The following is a 17,283-nucleotide window of genomic DNA, read 5'->3' as shown; positions in this document are numbered from 1 at the left end:
AATGATCTTTTTTTGTCATCCAGTAGTAGGGCCAAATTAAGTGAGGTATGCCCCAAATTAGGCAGACAAAATAAATGAAAGGGTTTTGGAAATTTGATATTATCCTAAGGTCCGCCCCCTAACCAAGCCCGCCGGTATGACTAGAGTACACGCGTCACCATTGATAAATTCCCAACACCTAAAATGATACAAGTATAGAATAGCAAAATTCCTTTTTTTCATCCCATCATCATCGTGTTTGGAAATCACAGCAAAGAGCAGAAAAATAAGGAAAGTAGAGAGACAGAGAGAGAAACAAAATTAGGGCGCCAATTTTAACCCTGTCGACCACATTTTGGCGCTCTAAAATCCCGAATTTCTCTCTCTCAACATCTCTTACTCTCTCTTTATAATCCCCATTTTTACTTTCTCTCTCTGTATAAATCTCTCCGTCTCTCTGTCAAGGAATCTCTCATTTTCTCTTTTTAAGTGAAAAAATAATGGTGAAACCAGCGGAGCAGGTAGCTGTAGGAGGTGGAGGAGGGTCGCAAGTAAGATGTGCAGGATGTAAAATGATATTATCAGTAGCATCAGGAATGGTTGAATTTATATGTCCAAGTTGTCAATTACCACAAAGATTACCGCCTCAACTTCTTCTTATGAGAAATAGTAGTAATAATAGTCATTTACAACAACTACCACCAATTCAAACTCATGGGATTGATCCAACTAAGATTCAACTTCCTTGTGCTCATTGTAAAGCTATACTTAATGTACCACATGGTTTGTCTAGGTTTTCTTGTCCACAATGTGGTATTGATCTTGCTGTTGATCTTACTAAGATCAAACACCTTAATCAACTTCCTCTTCCACATCAACTTGAAGACGTTAACGAGGTTTGCATTTCTTCACTTGTATTCATTTGAGAAATAACCCTAGTTTTATTATTGGGGTTTTGGTTTCAGAAACCAGGGCTTCTTAAATGCTAATAATAGTATTGATTAGTTAATTTCTGCATGATAAATTGCATGAGTAATTATTTTAAAAAGGCCCCCTTTTCAACTCATATTGTGGGTTTGTGATCTAAAGATAAATGAATTGTGCCTTGTCGGAGGGTAAGATAACGCAGACGGTCCATCCAACTGACATGATACTTGAGAGTGTAACTATCAGTAGGTGTTGATTACTTGTTAATGTTCAATCAGCTAGCCTAGTGAAACTCTCCTAAAGCCTATATGGGTTCCAGAGCATTAGCTAATCATTCTTGATTACTCAAATACTCAGTGATGCAACTCTGTACTACAATTTCTTAGTTAACAGTTAAGAGTTTCAGAAATCCATAGAGATTCTTCAACTGTTCAAAGTTTTGAAAATATCTTATTTGTCTCAACTACTTTAAATTTATGCATTATTAGTAAAATAAGGGTCGCAGCCCTCTGTAAAAGGTCTTATGCCATTATGAAAATGCCAGGTGGCTGTAGATGTGGAGCGAGAAGAAGACGAAGGTGGCTTGGCTGGAGAAACATTTACAGATTATGTAAGTTAATCCCATATGCTCTTTTTTGATGCACCTCTGCAATCTACTTTTTTCTCTCTTTACCACTTGGTTGTCAGTTCAGATGATATGTTTACTGTGTGGGTTTTTTATGCAGCGTCCTCCCAAGGTATCAATTGGTCCTCCTCATCCAGATCCTGTTGTGGAAACATCATCTTTGTCAGCAGTGCAGCCACCGGAACCTACATATGACCTGGAAACCAGGGAGAACTTGGAGAGTTCAAAATCATTATCTTGCTTGCAGATTGAGACATTAGTCTATGCTTCTCAGGTTGCTGTCTACTTATAAGAACTATTTTTCTCTTATAGCTCAAATCTTCAATGTCAAATATCCATTAACATGTATAACTTAATATTATATATTTCTAATCTAATTCTACTGTCAGCCTTAAACTAATGGAATTATCTATCTGAACCTAAAGAGACACCTTCAGCACCTAGAAGGTGGTGCTAGGGCAGGATTTTTTATCGGCGATGGAGCTGGTGTGGGTAAAGGTCGAACAATTGCTGGATTGATATGGGAGAATTGGCATCATGGGAGGAAAAAATCACTGTAAGTATTCCTCAATCTGCTGTACTTTACTTTGCTATTTTTTTTTTGGTGTGTGTGTGTGTTTCTTATTTAGAAAGAAAGAAATTTCACTTACGTTAATCGGCAAGAGAAAGGAAGAAACTTCACTTACGTTAATCAGCACGAGTTTAGTCATTGCATGTGTTTGCTCATTAGCTATTTATGGGTTTGGCGGTTTATAAAGTTTGATTACACAAAGTTCATGTGCCAGTTATAATAGTCATTATTAATAGTCCACAAGAGCATGACTTGCTTTTACTTAAACAAGATGGGAATTGTATCTTTTTGACTTTTGAATTCTGAAGTCTTGAAAATGGCAGATGGACTGGCAGAGATAAGTGAGTGAATCTTCGCATGTTTCTAGAACATATCAGTTTATGGCTGGTTAGGGAAACAAGAAAAGAGACAGTGAAGTTATTGTTGTTTTGCCTGCTTGACCTTTTCCCATGGTTAGGAAGAAAAGAAAACTCTTCACCCACAGTTTATTATTTTGATACGTGTCTTCTTCTATTTAGGCTTATTTGTGGCAATACTCTTACAGGTGGATCTCCGTGGGGTCAGACCTGAAGTTTGATGCACGGAGAGATTTGGATGACGTTGGTGCCACATGTATTCAAGGTAGTCTCTTATGTGCTATATTTCTGAACCATTATTTTTTGTTCAGGTCGGAAAGTGTGTTTAACTTGAGTGGTTCTTAAGATGAAGCTTCATATCTTGGCTTTCTCATATTCTTAATTTGGCTAGGGAGCTATTCTAATATTATTTGGCTTTCAACTAGCATGATCAAATAAGCTGGAATCATAAATCCCAAGTAATTAAATAATTAAATAATCTATTATTCGATTCTTTTGGTTTTGCACTTCGTGAATATATTATATGCTTTATAGATTATAATCTAATTCTGATCCAGCTAGTCATATTATGCTACAATAGTGCATGCATTGAACAAGCTCCCTTACTCTAAGCTTGATTCGAAGTCCGTTGGCATAAAGGAGGGAGTTGTTTTCCTGACATACAGCAGCCTCATAGCATCATCTGAGAAAGGACGTTCTCGTCTCCAGCAGCTTTTGCAGTGGTGTGGGTCAGAATATGATAGTCTGGTGGTGTTTGACGAGGTACAAGAACTATATCTATTTTTTAGTTGCCAACCCATCTTTGGTAACTCATCCTTCTGAATTAAACATCTTACATAATCTATAATTTCCATTGTAATATATTTTAAATATCCTTCTGCTATTGTGGTCTTATATATCCGATTTCCTACAGTGCCACAAAGCTAAGAATTTAATTCCTGAAGCTGGATCACAACCAACTCGAACAGGAGAAGCAGTTCTTGAGCTTCAGGTTGATGCGATATTATTGGAGCCTGGCTTATGTATATTGCATTTTTTTTTGTTATTTAAGAGAATTTTTCTTGCTGTTAATTTCCATTTGATGTAACAGGATAAACTTCCGGGAGCTCGAGTAGTTTATTGCTCAGCCACTGGTGCATCAGAACCTCGAAATATGGGTTACATGGTCAGACTTGGGCTTTGGGGGGTGGGAACATGTTTCCCTAACTTTCGTGATTTTTTAGGTTGGTCTTTGAAGCCTATGATTACCATCTGTTCTATTTTGGGTTACTCTGTAATATGTATGGAGTCTTGTATTTCATATGTTTAAAGCTTAAGTTTTACCTAAATTGATATTTGGCTAAAAACCTTACTTATATATTAAAAACAACTTGTTGTCTTATATGTGGGGGAACTTAGTTTTTTAATACTCTTTGGTATTGGAAAAGGGTAGCACATGGATAAATTCTTCCAAAGTTAGAGGTCTTGCTATACTTGTTAATGTTTGTGCATATTCTCATTCATAATAATTTTTTCATGCATTCTGTCTTCTTCGATGAACTTTACAATCTAGGGATAGAACCCGAAAACATAAATATTATGAAAAAAAAGAAAACCCATTGTACTCTTCCAAAGATAGAGGTCTTGCTATACTTGTTAATGTTTGTGCATATTCTTTACTAGTCTTGAAGTCTATCTCATTGGTTCTGTTTAGTTTTTATTGCTGATAAGCATTTTTGGACTTACTGAGGTTTCTATATGTGTTTTTCAACCTTGGATATGCTACCAAGGTTTTGCTTATGATTAACTCAAACTGAAATGAGGATGGCTAGTAGAACTCTATACCTTCTTTCTATATGGCACATGCAAATATGCTATTTATCTTGCAGGTTTCCATTATCCAGCTTCCTGTGTGCCACTGGTCTTGCTTACCCACATTTACAAAAAATTGGATCTTAATCCTTACTATATAGGTGTGGGGGATGAGTATGGGGTGAATTTGCAAAGTTCATCCAGTATCTTCTTTAATACTAGTAGCACCAATACAAATTTCCAGTTGGTGGCAGATAACACGTGTTGTTTATAGTATTCTTTCCATCTACTGCTAAAATTAAACATATGGAGGGGGCCTCATTTTATTTTTAGTTCAGTTTCAACTTTTATTCCTGATTTTGTGTTCTCTTCTGCTTTCTGCCATGCTCTAGACTTTCTTCATCATAGTTCTTCCTTTTTTTGTTTACTGAGCTGTTAAGTGTTTTTGGTGTACTGTTTCCAGGGGCTCTCGATAAAGGTGGTGTTGGAGCACTAGAACTTGTTGCCATGGACATGAAGGCCAGGTTAGAAGGGTTTTCCTTTGATCAGTATGTTCGAGTGATGTATATCACTTTATTGGTACTAATATTACCTAACTGTAATTGCGTTTGCTCTTCAGGGGTATGTATGTTTGTCGCACACTCAGCTACAAGGGTTCTGAGTTTGAAGTTGTTGAAGCCCCGCTAGATGTAGAAATGATGGTAAGTGCCTAAACAGATTAGTTTATGTAACATACAGAACTATTGTTTTGTTTTTGAATATGGTGTATCCGAGACTTACTAATTACAGCTAGTTTGTGCATTTACAAGGAATTAAGGAAATAATTTACATAGTTTCCCCTGTTAGCTTAAAACATGCCCATTTGAGTACTGTGGGAACATTATTGAGCTTTGTGATACAAGAGCTCTCTGCAATAAAATAAAGAAAATTCTTGCTTCTGTATCAGCTGTCAGGTACAGTTTCTCGAAATGTATATGTACTGACAGAGCTCAGTGTATTGCTTGTATCCAGTTTATCTCGTATTTTAGTTGTTGTCGATAAATATTGGCCAAATATGATACGGACGAAACAACATGTTGAAGAAAACATGTTCTCATTTTTTATTATCTGGACCATATGGCATGTAGCAAAGCTACCGATGTCCAGGCATCCAATCTGTTCTGCCTGTAACTTGGAAAAAGGGCAATACCATTATGAGATTTGACGGCAAATATGTATTTCATTAATTAGTTTGCACTGTATGCTGGCTAGTGAAAAGAGATTAATTGGGTTACTCTATCATGCTGATTAAATATTTCAGCAGTAATGATCAACTTGTACTGATGTAGACCTACTTGTATTGTAAATATTTCTAGTTACATACAATAATTTTAAGTAATGATTTTTACTTGCCAGATGAACGAATACCATTTCTTCTTTCCATTATTTTCCTTTCTGTATTGGTTCTTTTCCTTATTTATTTGTCTCCTGGTTTTCCGTTCTGTGCAGTTATTCTTTTTTATGCGCCGTCGTTTTTTGTTCAGCTTTGTGATTCTATTTTCTCCAGTGTGAGGTGCACTGCACCTGTTGTCGTAGTCTTTGTTTTGGCCAGGACAAGAAATCTAAAAATTTAGAAGTTTTATATTTTTTAATCACAATTTGTATACATGTATCCCCGATCACTTTTCATTATTGTTATTTCCAGATTGAGTTGACTGCAAGTTGGCCACTTTCTGGATTCAATAGTTCTTGGGATTTAGAAGCACTCACAAAGATGAACAAATTCTGCAATGGAGTCAACATTTTCATCGTCTCTCCATTTATTTTCTGCTAATCATGTTAATGCTTCTTTAATTCCAGAATTTGTACAAGAAGGCTGCAGAATTTTGGGCAGAACTGCGGGTGGAGTTACTGTCAGCAAGTGCAGTTCTTTGTGATGAAAAACCTAATTCAAGTCAATTGTGGCGTTTGTACTGGGCTAGTCATCAGGTAATTATGCACTTAGTATGTATATTTACCTACGTATTTATGATAGATTACATGTCTCATACACTGGTAATAGATCTTTGATGCATTAAGCTAGAAAATCCCGAAATGCTGACTTGGCCATACATACACGTACGGATGTAATTGTCTCAATAATTATTTTGCTTGGCCATACACATGCATATCTAGTTCTCAGTAATACCATGTTTCATTTTTCAGTCAACAATTCTGTAAGATCTGAAATCGTTGTGACTACATAAACAGACCGTTGCTTGTATCTCAATATTATGTTTAAACACAAATCTTTCAAGGACACACTTGACATCATTATGTGCAGTCAGATCATTTAAGTGACCGTCGAGGGTCATGTTGGTCTGACATGGCACTATCTAGAAAGTGACGCGTCCTTGTTACTTCAGTACTTACTGATGTTTACCTCTGGAATTTCGAAGCTCTCTTATTTATAAATGGCTGTTTATGCTTCTGCTGCGTGCAGCGTTTCTTTAGACACATCTGTATGTCAGCGAAGGTACCTGCTGCTGTACGGCTGGCTAAGCAAGCGCTCCTAGAAAATAAGTGTGTGGTGATTGGACTTCAAAGTACCGGAGAAGCACGGACTGAGGAAGCAGTGACAAAATATGTATGCATTTATTGTAGTTTTAATATATTTTCTATTTGATTTATGTGGAGTTCATTTCATTTCATTTATCTATTTGATTTAGGTGGTATCCTAGCAAACACACTGAACTTTCATTTATCTTGGAACAGGGATCTGAAATGGAGGATTTTGTTTCTGGTCCTCGTGAACTCTTGCTAAAATTTGTGGAAGAGAATTATCCTTTGCCTCAACATCCTGACATGTTACCAGGTAATCAATGATGCAAATCCTTTTTTAGTAATCCATTTATCGGTTGTAAATTTAATTCTCTTTTAATTTGGTTATAGGCGAGGATGGGGCTAAGGATCGGCGAAAGCGGAACTTAGCAGCTCCTGGTGGTGTTTCATTAAAAGGGAGAGCACAAAAAGTAGCGAAGCGAGCTCCGGCTGAAGCTGAAAGTGCATCACAATGTGAGTTTGTTCTTACTTGTGGGTGACTGATGGCGATTTTGGCATTTCTTGAATGGCTAGTGTCACATTTTATCTATCAATATTAAGTTGTTCAAGAGATCACGTTAGTTGTGACCATCCTTCACCATGTTTAAGTTATTGCCTGAAATAGTCGGTTTTTTAATGCCTTTGTAGAGGTTATTTCTTTGTTTGATCGACTTAATATTTTCATCTCATTTTTCAAAAGATTCCTTATTAGTACGTTGTTTTTATTTTTTGGGCTGTTCAAGGTAGGATTAGTGCAAAAATTCTTGCCCGACTATATGTACATTTCACCAAATAACTAAATTAATTATATTCGGTTTTTGCAGCCGAGTCTGATCAGGACTCCACAGATTCCGATGATGATGAGTTCCAGATCTGTGATATTTGTAACTGTGAAGAGGTGAACGACTTTAGAAACATCTGCATGGTTTGAATTCTTACAAGTAATACCAATGACAACGTCTTTATGTGATCTCCTATCTAGGAAAGGAAGAAGTTGTTTCGTTGTTCTTGTTGTGGCCAACTAGTCCACCCTGCGTGTTTAGTACCACCAATGATAGGTGTGGTGGTGCCTGAGGATTGGTCATGTCATTCGTGCAAGCAAAAGACAGACGAGTATCTTCTTGCACGAGATGTTTATCTAGCTGAAATGCGGAAGAGGTACGGTCCTTCGATATTGAGTATTCACTTGTCTATCATTTGCAGTCCTCATCACCAGAGAAGTATGAGTTATATGATCTGATACTTTTAGGTACGAAGCTGCTTCTGACCGCAAATCAAAAATATTGGATATTATTCGTTCTTTAAATCTTCCAAACAATCCGCTGGACGATATAATTGATCAGGTACTGGTCATCTAACCCAATTGTTTATTTTTGTCATTACATATTTTGCTGACCAAGGTACTGGTCAGCTGAGCAGACTTTTTAAAATTAGAGCTTTATTTTATTGGTCAAAAAAGATTCTAGCGGATTAACTTGTATTAATAGTATTTCTGAAATAGAGTGAAGATCCTCATACATCAATATTACTTGGTCAGCAACTATGCATTTGGATGTTGGGACAGCATTGGGATTACCAAGGGATTTTTTTTTTTGGTAGTCTAGGTTATCATCCCTGAAATCTTTTATCCTGAATTTGTAAATTTCATCCATCGATTCCAATTGATGGTAAAATGAACACTATCAAGTTAACCGGACCGTCCAGTTAATGGATGATTGGATTGCAAGTTTCAGAATGGAATGATTTTTTTGGTGAGGTATTCTAATGATGATATAATTTATTATCACGAAAGTAAGTGCTTCGATGATCTTCATGTGAGTCCTACGAACAAAAATGTGATTTCGATGTAAATGTGGTGGTCGAGTTACAAATACTTGGATATGCTCGAGCAAACATTGGCCTTATGAATAGTTGCTAGAGCAATCAGGATTTCCTAGCTTCTCTTCGCTTTCATATCAGAATGGTGTTTTACTAGGAGTTTTTTAAAGGAAAGTCATGGTGTAGCTAAATATTCAAAGATAAGATATAAACAAATAAGTAAAGGGTGAGTTCGCATCCTTCGCAGGAAAAGCCAACTGTGGACTTCTGCTTTAAGTCAATGAAACAAACATTGTAGCGAAACAAATATCTGAAGGCATCAAATGATTATAAAACCTACTCATTTGCTGCTTGAATGTTTACCCCTGTAAATTTTCTTCTTCAATGCTACTATGAGCTACCCTCTGCTTCAATTCATCTACTATTCTGTATCAGCCGATCAATACTTCCCTATTATGTGCAGCTAGGAGGTCCTGATAATGTTTCAGAGATCACAGGCAGACGTGGCATGCTTGTCAGGGCTTCCAATGGCAAAGGTGTCGTCTATCAGGCTCGGAACACGTGAGGATGGTTTCTCATTATATTGCCTTGATTTTAGATCTCCTAGGTTTCTGAATGATGTCCTCATTTTCTTGCTCCAGAAAGGAAGTAGCCATGGAAATGGTGAATATGCACGAGAAGCAACTTTTCATGGAAGGCAAAAAACTGGTTGCCATTATTTCTGAAGCTGGGTCTGCTGGTGTTTCTTTACAGGCAGACAGAAGGGTAACTAATCAGGTTCACACCAACACGTTCTATTTTCCTTACCGTGGTGGCAAAAGTCTTAATACTTGGACTAGATTTGGTGCTCAAGTTGCATTGTGAATTCCACTGAGTGCTATGTAATGCATTCATGCCAGAAAAGAAGAGTTCATCTTACTCTGGAGCTACCTTGGAGTGCGGACCGTGCAATACAGCAGTTTGGAAGAACACATCGGTCAAATCAAGCTTCTGCACCAGAATATAGGTTGGAGATTCACTATTAATAGTTCTGCTACAGCTATATGATATCCTTTAACATTATTACTGCAGTTCCTTTTTTTTTTTTTTGCCGATCAATTATTATCACTACAGTTTGATTTTATGGTGAGTGACGTAGTGACATCTTAGTATGAGGTTATCACAAGTAGGTTGATTATTATAGAAACTCATTTTTTGGACTTCAGAATTAGGACGGACTATTGGACATTTCTTCTCCCTTGTGTATCAGTAGTCTCATCGCAACTAGATGAAACAGTTCCAAATCAATGAAGATACCAGAGCGGTTCAAATGTACTTAAACAACCTAACATTTGAAAGCATTAAATTATATAATCTATCAGAATTTTATATTAGTCAAGAGGACCCTAAGTCGTCTATTTTCCATGTTAGATATTATAATATACATACATATTATAAAGAAAAGTCTTCTGATCTGAGGTCTCTGGCCTTTTAGGCAAGTCACCCGATGTACTGTCATTGTATGAAGACACTTTTTTTAGGAGGCAAAAGAAAGAGCTACACATTGAAATACTTGTATCTATTCTACACTTTTCTTAAGTAAATGATATAATTTTGCGTATACATTGTTAATATCTCAAGGTTCCCAGTAAAATGAAATGAAAGGGTGAAATAGATGTGGATCTTTCAGATGGTACATTCTCTATTGTTTTGGGTGAGTAAAGGTTATTTGGCTAGATTCTCTTGATTCATACATATTTTTTTTTTCTTCAGGCTTTTGTTCACAAATCTTGGAGGCGAACGTAGGTTTGCATCTATCGTTGCGAAGAGGTTGGAGTCTCTTGGAGCTTTAACTCAGGGAGACCGCCGGTAAACTTGTTAATTGGTGCTAACTTAGCAATGTCCTTGCTTAATTTGGTGCATTTTTAGCAGAGATTACTGTTTTGTCCATTATGTGCTCACCATGTAGCTGCATAATTTATAGGGCTGGACCGTTGCTGAGTGCTTACAATTATGACAGTGGTTACGGGAAAAGGGCCCTTATGATGATGTACAAAGGAATAATGGAACAGGTTCAACATCCCGTGTATCTTCTATATTGGATTGGTAAAACAACTCTGAGTTCTGTCTAACACTGTACACATTGTTTCAGGAAGCTTTACCAGTTTTACCTCCTGGGTGTTCTCCTTTGAAGCCATATATGGTTCAAGATTTTATTATCAAGGCGAAAGCTGCTCTTGTATCCGTGGGAATAGTTAGAGACACAATTCTTGGTATTATTTACTCGGGGGTGTGAATTTCTCTTTGATGAGTGGTGTAGGGTGTAAATATCTATCATTTCACAGGATCTTACTCAAGATCTTTTCAAATTATCCTTCACCAAGTCTACCATAGACCACTGAGCATCCTTTTTCTATTAATGCTGCTGTAATTTTGTGGTTTCTAATCTAAACCTGTCTAATGATTAAGTTTGTGGTTTTCAAATTTTTGTATTTGCCTGATGGTTAGATTACTGAGTTTCAAGTTCTAATGATTTGTGTTAGGTAATGGAAAGGTCTCTGGAAAAATCGTAGATTCAGACATGCACGATGTTGGTCGTTTCCTTAATAGACTCTTGGGCTTGCCTCCTGATATTCAAAATAGGTCGGTACTTAAAAAAATTTGTTATGTTTATTACTGCTGTGCTTGTTTTGTCCAACTACTCTTGACACTAATGGTAACTGACGACTGCTTCTAAACACAGGCTATTTGAATTATTCATCAGCATCCTTGATCTTCTTGTTCAGAACGCACGCTCTGAAGGACAATTTGACTCGGGAATAGTTGACATTAAAGCTAATGTTGTTGAGCTACAGGAAACACCAAAGGTTAGTTTCGTGCAAGATTATCGTCTGATTGTTATTTCTATTATGTTAACAACACCAATTGTGCTTGTTGGGAGTATGATTTCCTTTTGTTGTAGACTGTTCATGTGGATCGGATGTCTGGGGCATCCACTGTACTGTTCACCTTCACTTTAGATCGTGGAATCACATGGGAGGTACAAACAAGTTTCCTCTTCATATAGATAGTACGATAAACATGAAAAGCGTTTTGACTATCTGCACTAACCATCCTTAATTATACTGTTTATAGTTTGCAAATTCCTTGCTTGCCGAGAAGCAAAAGGGTGAGCATGATTCAAGTGATGATGGATTCTATGAGTCTAAGAGAGAATGGTTAGGAAGAAGACATTTTCTATTAGCAATTGAAGGGTATGATGGTTATTGTTTCTCTTTTTTCAACATGTATGGTTGTAGTACACTTGATAATTGAACTGGCGGAAAAGTTACTAGGGATCAGGGTTACTATAAGTGTTGCTTTTAATATTTATAATGGCCGAAGCAGATGTCTCTTGTTTTTGGTAGCGTTGTTGAGTGTTGATACCAACCCATGGCCAAGTTTGAAATTCTCCAGCATCTTATTTCCTACAGACAGGTAGAAAAGAAAAAGAAAATCTTGTGGCTGAAATTGGAAGGGTCTTAGATGTGTCTTCTTCCAGAAACCATTCCAGTGGCCATACTTACCTTTAAGTCCTTCCATAATGCATTCTAATTTTGGCCAAGTCATATCATTTTTAAGTGCTTGAAATGCTATATTTTGTCTTAACATTTTTTCTGTTGGTCTGTTGTTTCAGTTCCACATCAGAAGCTTATAAAATGTTCCGCCCTGCTGTTGGAGAGGCATTGAGGTATTTAAATAAATTTAAGTTGTCACATCAGAATCTACTGGTTGCTCCTCTAAATCTTGTGACAAATTGGTTAACCTTTTCATTTCAGAGAAATGCCCCTGAAGGAGTTAAATAGCAAGTACAGAAAATTATTGTCACTAGAGAAGGCACGTAAAGGCTGGGAAGATGAGTATGAAATTTCTTCTAAACAGGTAAAGGTTCCTTAAAGTTATTAAGTTTGTTAGGATGTAAAATATTCATTGTCTTCTCTTTCTTGTTTTGAACTTGATTAAAATGCAGTGTATGCATGGCCCCAACTGTAAGATGGCAAACTTCTGTTCTGTGGGTAAAAGACTACAGGAAGTCAACGTGTTGGGTGGACTTATTCTTCCTGTTTGGGGCACTATAGAGAAGGCCCTCGCTAAACAGGTAACTTGCGTCATCCATCTACCAATTTTTTGAAGGATTCCTCAATCCTCACCTTTGTTATAAAGTGGACAATATGATATGTATAAAAATGACTGACATAACTCAGTTGACTATGTTGCCTGACTGAAGGCCATTGTTTGTATAAATTTTACATATGTATCAGCAATGTATTTTCTCTTATAAATAATGAGCGATATACACAGGCTCGTAATAGTCATAAACGACTCCGTGTTGTGCGTATAGAGACCACAACAGATAACCAGCGAATCGTCGGGCTCCTTGTTCCCAATTCTGCTGTTGGATCCGTGCTTCAAGGTAAGCTTTTTCCTTTCTCTTTTTCATGGTTTGTTTCCTGTTGCTTTTTGTAACTCAGAACTAGCAGTTGATCAACTTTTTCTGATATTGTTGCTAGTTCTGATTTAATGCTTGCTTCTCCTGGCAGTCACGTGCAGGATCTGCTTGGGTGTCATTTTCACATCTGCTTTTCTTGTGCAGATTTAGCATGGGTGCAAGAAGTTGATGATTGAAACCGCAAACAACATGTTTTGTATAATTTACAGTTTTCATTTTTGGGCCAGTAGTCCCAATCTGCGGATAAAGAGGCATTACTTGGACGAAACAATGACTGAATGTTCCATTACATCTTCCATTACGACGGAAACCAGGAAGAGCAAAATATACATTGCCAAAGTTCTATATAGAAGATACTACTAGGTTATCATTTTTGTTAAGTATTGGTCTCTATCCTAAAATATTGTATATATTATCATCATATGTGCAGATTATGAAAGTACAACCGTTTTCCGTGTATTCTACTTTTTTTCTTTCAATATCAAATGCTAAGCATCAATTGAAAGCGCCGCACATTTTCATCAACAGTTGAAATCAAAGGTTTGTGATTAAAATGAAAACCTTATTCCTTCACACACACCACACACCAAATAACTCAGAATGCCAAAACAAAAGCAAACATGCACAAAGACAGAACACTCGTAGGCTTCTATATATCTGAAATGCCTGTTAAGATGTTATCTCTTATCCGGGTGCTTTCAACAAATGAAGGGAGCATCGGCATGCTCATCAGAACAGTAGAGTCCAGGGCGCTGAGTGAACCCTTGGCGTTTAAGAATCTCTCTTGCTTTTGACACTAATACATGATTAGTAACTGTACCATCACTCTCTGCGATTATGTTTGAATAGCATTACTGAGAGCTCCGTAAGCATCATCAGCATTTCCAGAAGGGTTTGCATCCGCTGAAGTCTGATCAGTCTGGCATCCACTGATCAGGATCCCGCTATCAGGTAGTGATCGCTGACTTGATCCAGCATAAACTTCTTGTTTGCTGCCAACTTGGCATTTCCAGAAGGGTTTGCATCCGCTGAAGTCTGATCAGTCTGGCATCCACTGATCAGGATCCCGCTATCAGGTAGTGATCGCTGACTTGATCCAGCATAAACTTCTTGTTTGCTGCCAACTTGTGTTTCCATTGCAGGTTTGGCGTAATTGTCATCATTTTCGTCTAGTTTGTGCTTTAAAAATTCTTTGAGCTAAACATCCAACCATTCCCAAGAGTCCACCACTTCCACCATTGCCACCTCCACTTTGGAGTTTGTCCAATATAACCTTCATGAATTTCTTCACCTTAGGGCTTGAATCTTCTCCGAACACATCGAACAATGTGGGACGAATTTTTCCAACATCAATGTCATCTTTGCCTGTTTTCTGTTTCAGGATTTCAATCAAAGTTGATATAGGTAGTGATCTGTTCTTTACAGGTCCATCCTCTTCTAGCTCTTCTTCTTCTTCCCCACGGCGGTGTCCACTAGGTAAATGAATGCCACGAGATTCCCAAGCATCATTGACTCTCCGGTGCAAGAAATGCTTGAATCCAAATCCAGAACTCTGCTCTTCACCTCGACTCTTAGTACTCTCTCCAATTTGTTCTTTAGCTTCATCAATCAAACCTCCACTATGACACGAATCCGATACAATCGTTATCCTACAGCCTTCTTGGACTTGATCCACATACTCCCTGAAATCATCATCTGCGAACACATATACAAATAGAATTGACCAAGAATTATTATACCTACTGAAAGATGTATAATACCTACTGAAAGATGTAATCAAGCACAACACTATTGAGGAAAGCACAACACTATTGAGGAAAACACAACAAGAATCATACAAACTATCGTATAAAATGATCAAAAAAAAATAAAACAAAATTAAAAAAAAAGAGGGGTGGGGTGGTGGTGGTGGTGGTGGTGGGGGTGGGGGGGGTTGTGTTTGTATTGATTATTACCAGTGATAAGATTCATATCAGTTGGGTCAATACATTCATCTTCACCAGTTTCAGCAGGGAGACGTGTTCCATGACCACTGTAATGGAAGAATAAAACATCCCCAGGTTCACCAGATCTAATCAGATCTGATATTGCCTTTCTGATGTTCTTACCAGTTGGTTGAATATAAGAATCATCAGTATCAATCAAAACGGTTATATCTTCTTCTGCAAATCCATATTTGTCAACAAGTGATTGATACATCCTTTTCACATCATTAATGCATCCTTTCAATTCTGCTTTTGTTCCTTGGTAGTTGCATCCAACAAGAACTGCTTTCTTTGCCATCTTAATTTTTTTTTCTTTTCCTTTCTCTCTGCTCAATAAGACTACAAGAGAAGTCTTCTCACCCTTTTCCTTTGCAAAATTCTTCAGGAAAAATTCCGAGGATAAAGTTAGAAAACTCACTCTTCTTTAGTACATGCTTTTAGCAGGGCCGGTCCTATAGGCAAGCAGGGCAACCCCACTTGCAGGCAACACAGGTCCGGGGCAACAAAAAGCTCATTTCCTAAATTATTACTTATATAAATTTGAAGGGCTAAAAATGATTTATATATATAGTTTAATAATTAGTTTAATAATTATAATATAAACGATTTTAGTTTTTTTTCTCCATCTCTTTCATTCTCTTTCCCGGTCATGCATCCTCCTTTTTCTTCTTCGTAGCCCAGTTTATTAATAACCACAACCAATAGACTATCTAAAATAGATTTTTATTTAAAAATAAAAGCATTTTTATTTAAAAATAAAAGCATTTTTTTTACCACTTCAGTTATCTTCCAGTTTTCTTCCATAAACTATACAAATTTTCTTCATGATCACTTTTAATTATTGTTTTTTTTTTTAATTTTAACTGTAGTTGTCTATTTTTGTAGTAGTATTCTATTTGTAAATTAGAATTACACATTAACTACGCCATTCGTTCAAAAGAATTCTTTCCGCGGCCTTCGGCTGCCTCACATATTAGTGACATTCTAATCATATACAAGAAAAAAATTATCTCCAGTACAGGGGCAAAAAAAAATATTTCGCTTCGGGGAAAATTATTTTCAGGAACGGCCCTGCTTTTAGACTTTAGACTTACCGTTCAGTGAGTAGAGACTGCTCTGCTGTCTAGTATTTGCATGTTGTGTCTGTGCACCAAAATTTGGTATTAGTTTTTACCGAAGAATCCTATTACTGCGGCTCGAATCTTTTGGAATTTGGGGGCCTTATATGATATCTAACATCCTTAAGGGGATAAGTAGTGAGCACGTGCGATGCACGTCGGTAACATTAATTTTTTGGGAAAATTAGGCTAAGGCCCGATCCATGGGTTATCCATAATATGAGGCCATTAGTTAAAAGAAGTTTAAATCTAGGCCCCGAGTTATTAAAAGACATCAATGCCCTTTTATATATTGTCAAGCCCCAAATTAAATAAACTTTAAATTTAATCCCAAAATTATTAAATCTAGACCCAAAATTATTAATTTTGATTATTACCATTGATAAAATTCATATCAGTTGGGACAATACATTCATCATAACCAGTATCATCATCTTCACCAGTTTCAGCAGGGAGACGTGTTCCATGACCACTGTAATGGAAGAATAAAACATCCCCAGGTTCACCAGATCTAATCAGATCTGATATTGCCTTTCTATGTTCTTACCAGTTGGTTGAATATGAGAATCATCAGTATCAATCAAAACAGTTATATCTTCTTCTGCAAATCCATATTTGTCAACAAGTGATTGATACATCCTTTTCACATCATTAATGCATCCTTTCAATTCTGCTTTTGTTCCTTGGTAGTTGCATCCAACAAGAACTGCTTTCTTTGCCATCTTATTTTTTTTTTCTTTTCCTTTCTCTCTGCTCAATAAGACTACAAGAGAAGTCTTCTCACCCTTTTCCTTTGCAAAATTCTTCAGGAAAAATTCCGAGGATAAAGTTAGAAAACTCACTCTCCTTTAGCACATGCTTTTAGCAGGGCCGGTCCTATAGGCAAGCAGGGCAACCCCACTTGCAGGCAACACAGGTCCGGGGCAACAAAAAGCTCATTTCCTAAATTAATACTTATATAAATTTGGAGGGCTAAAAATGATTTATATATAGTTTAATAATTAGTTTAATAATTATAATATAAACGATTTTAGTTTTTTTTCTCCATCTCTTTCATTCTCTTTTCCGGTCATGCATCCTCTTTTT

General features: G+C 36.9%; 1 protein-coding gene and 2 pseudogenes across 1 annotated transcript; 1 reads left to right on the top strand and 2 right to left on the bottom strand.

Annotated features, from left to right (window-relative positions):
- The first annotated feature begins 245 nt into the window (after positions 1-245).
- Positions 246-13,551, top strand: LOC113310586 (protein FORGETTER 1-like). Its single transcript, XM_026559312.1, has 32 exons — positions 246-875; positions 1,451-1,516; positions 1,632-1,805; positions 1,957-2,087; positions 2,647-2,723; positions 3,039-3,220; positions 3,372-3,449; positions 3,549-3,681; positions 4,713-4,773; positions 4,869-4,950; positions 6,089-6,217; positions 6,711-6,854; positions 6,983-7,082; positions 7,160-7,282; positions 7,633-7,706; positions 7,791-7,966; positions 8,058-8,151; positions 9,090-9,187; positions 9,268-9,403; positions 9,526-9,632; positions 10,379-10,474; positions 10,590-10,677; positions 10,758-10,878; positions 11,149-11,248; positions 11,349-11,472; positions 11,568-11,645; positions 11,741-11,859; positions 12,282-12,335; positions 12,424-12,526; positions 12,615-12,743; positions 12,947-13,058; positions 13,239-13,551. The coding sequence occupies exons 1-32, from the start codon at positions 480-482 to the stop codon at positions 13,268-13,270; spliced, it is 3,717 nt and encodes a 1,238-aa protein (XP_026415097.1). The 5' UTR covers positions 246-479; the 3' UTR covers positions 13,271-13,551.
- LOC113310594 lies at positions 13,543-15,550 on the bottom strand (annotated as a pseudogene).
- A 1,007-nt stretch (positions 15,551-16,557) lies between these two features.
- Positions 16,558-17,078, bottom strand: LOC113356184 (annotated as a pseudogene).
- Positions 17,079-17,283: the final 205 nt, after the last annotated feature.

Source organism: Papaver somniferum, chromosome 1 (assembly GCF_003573695.1).
Source record: "Papaver somniferum cultivar HN1 chromosome 1, ASM357369v1, whole genome shotgun sequence".
NCBI lineage: Eukaryota > Viridiplantae > Streptophyta > Magnoliopsida > Ranunculales > Papaveraceae > Papaver > Papaver somniferum.
The sequence above is the reverse complement of the archived record's forward strand: the minus strand, read 5'-3'. Positions and strand labels throughout refer to the sequence as shown.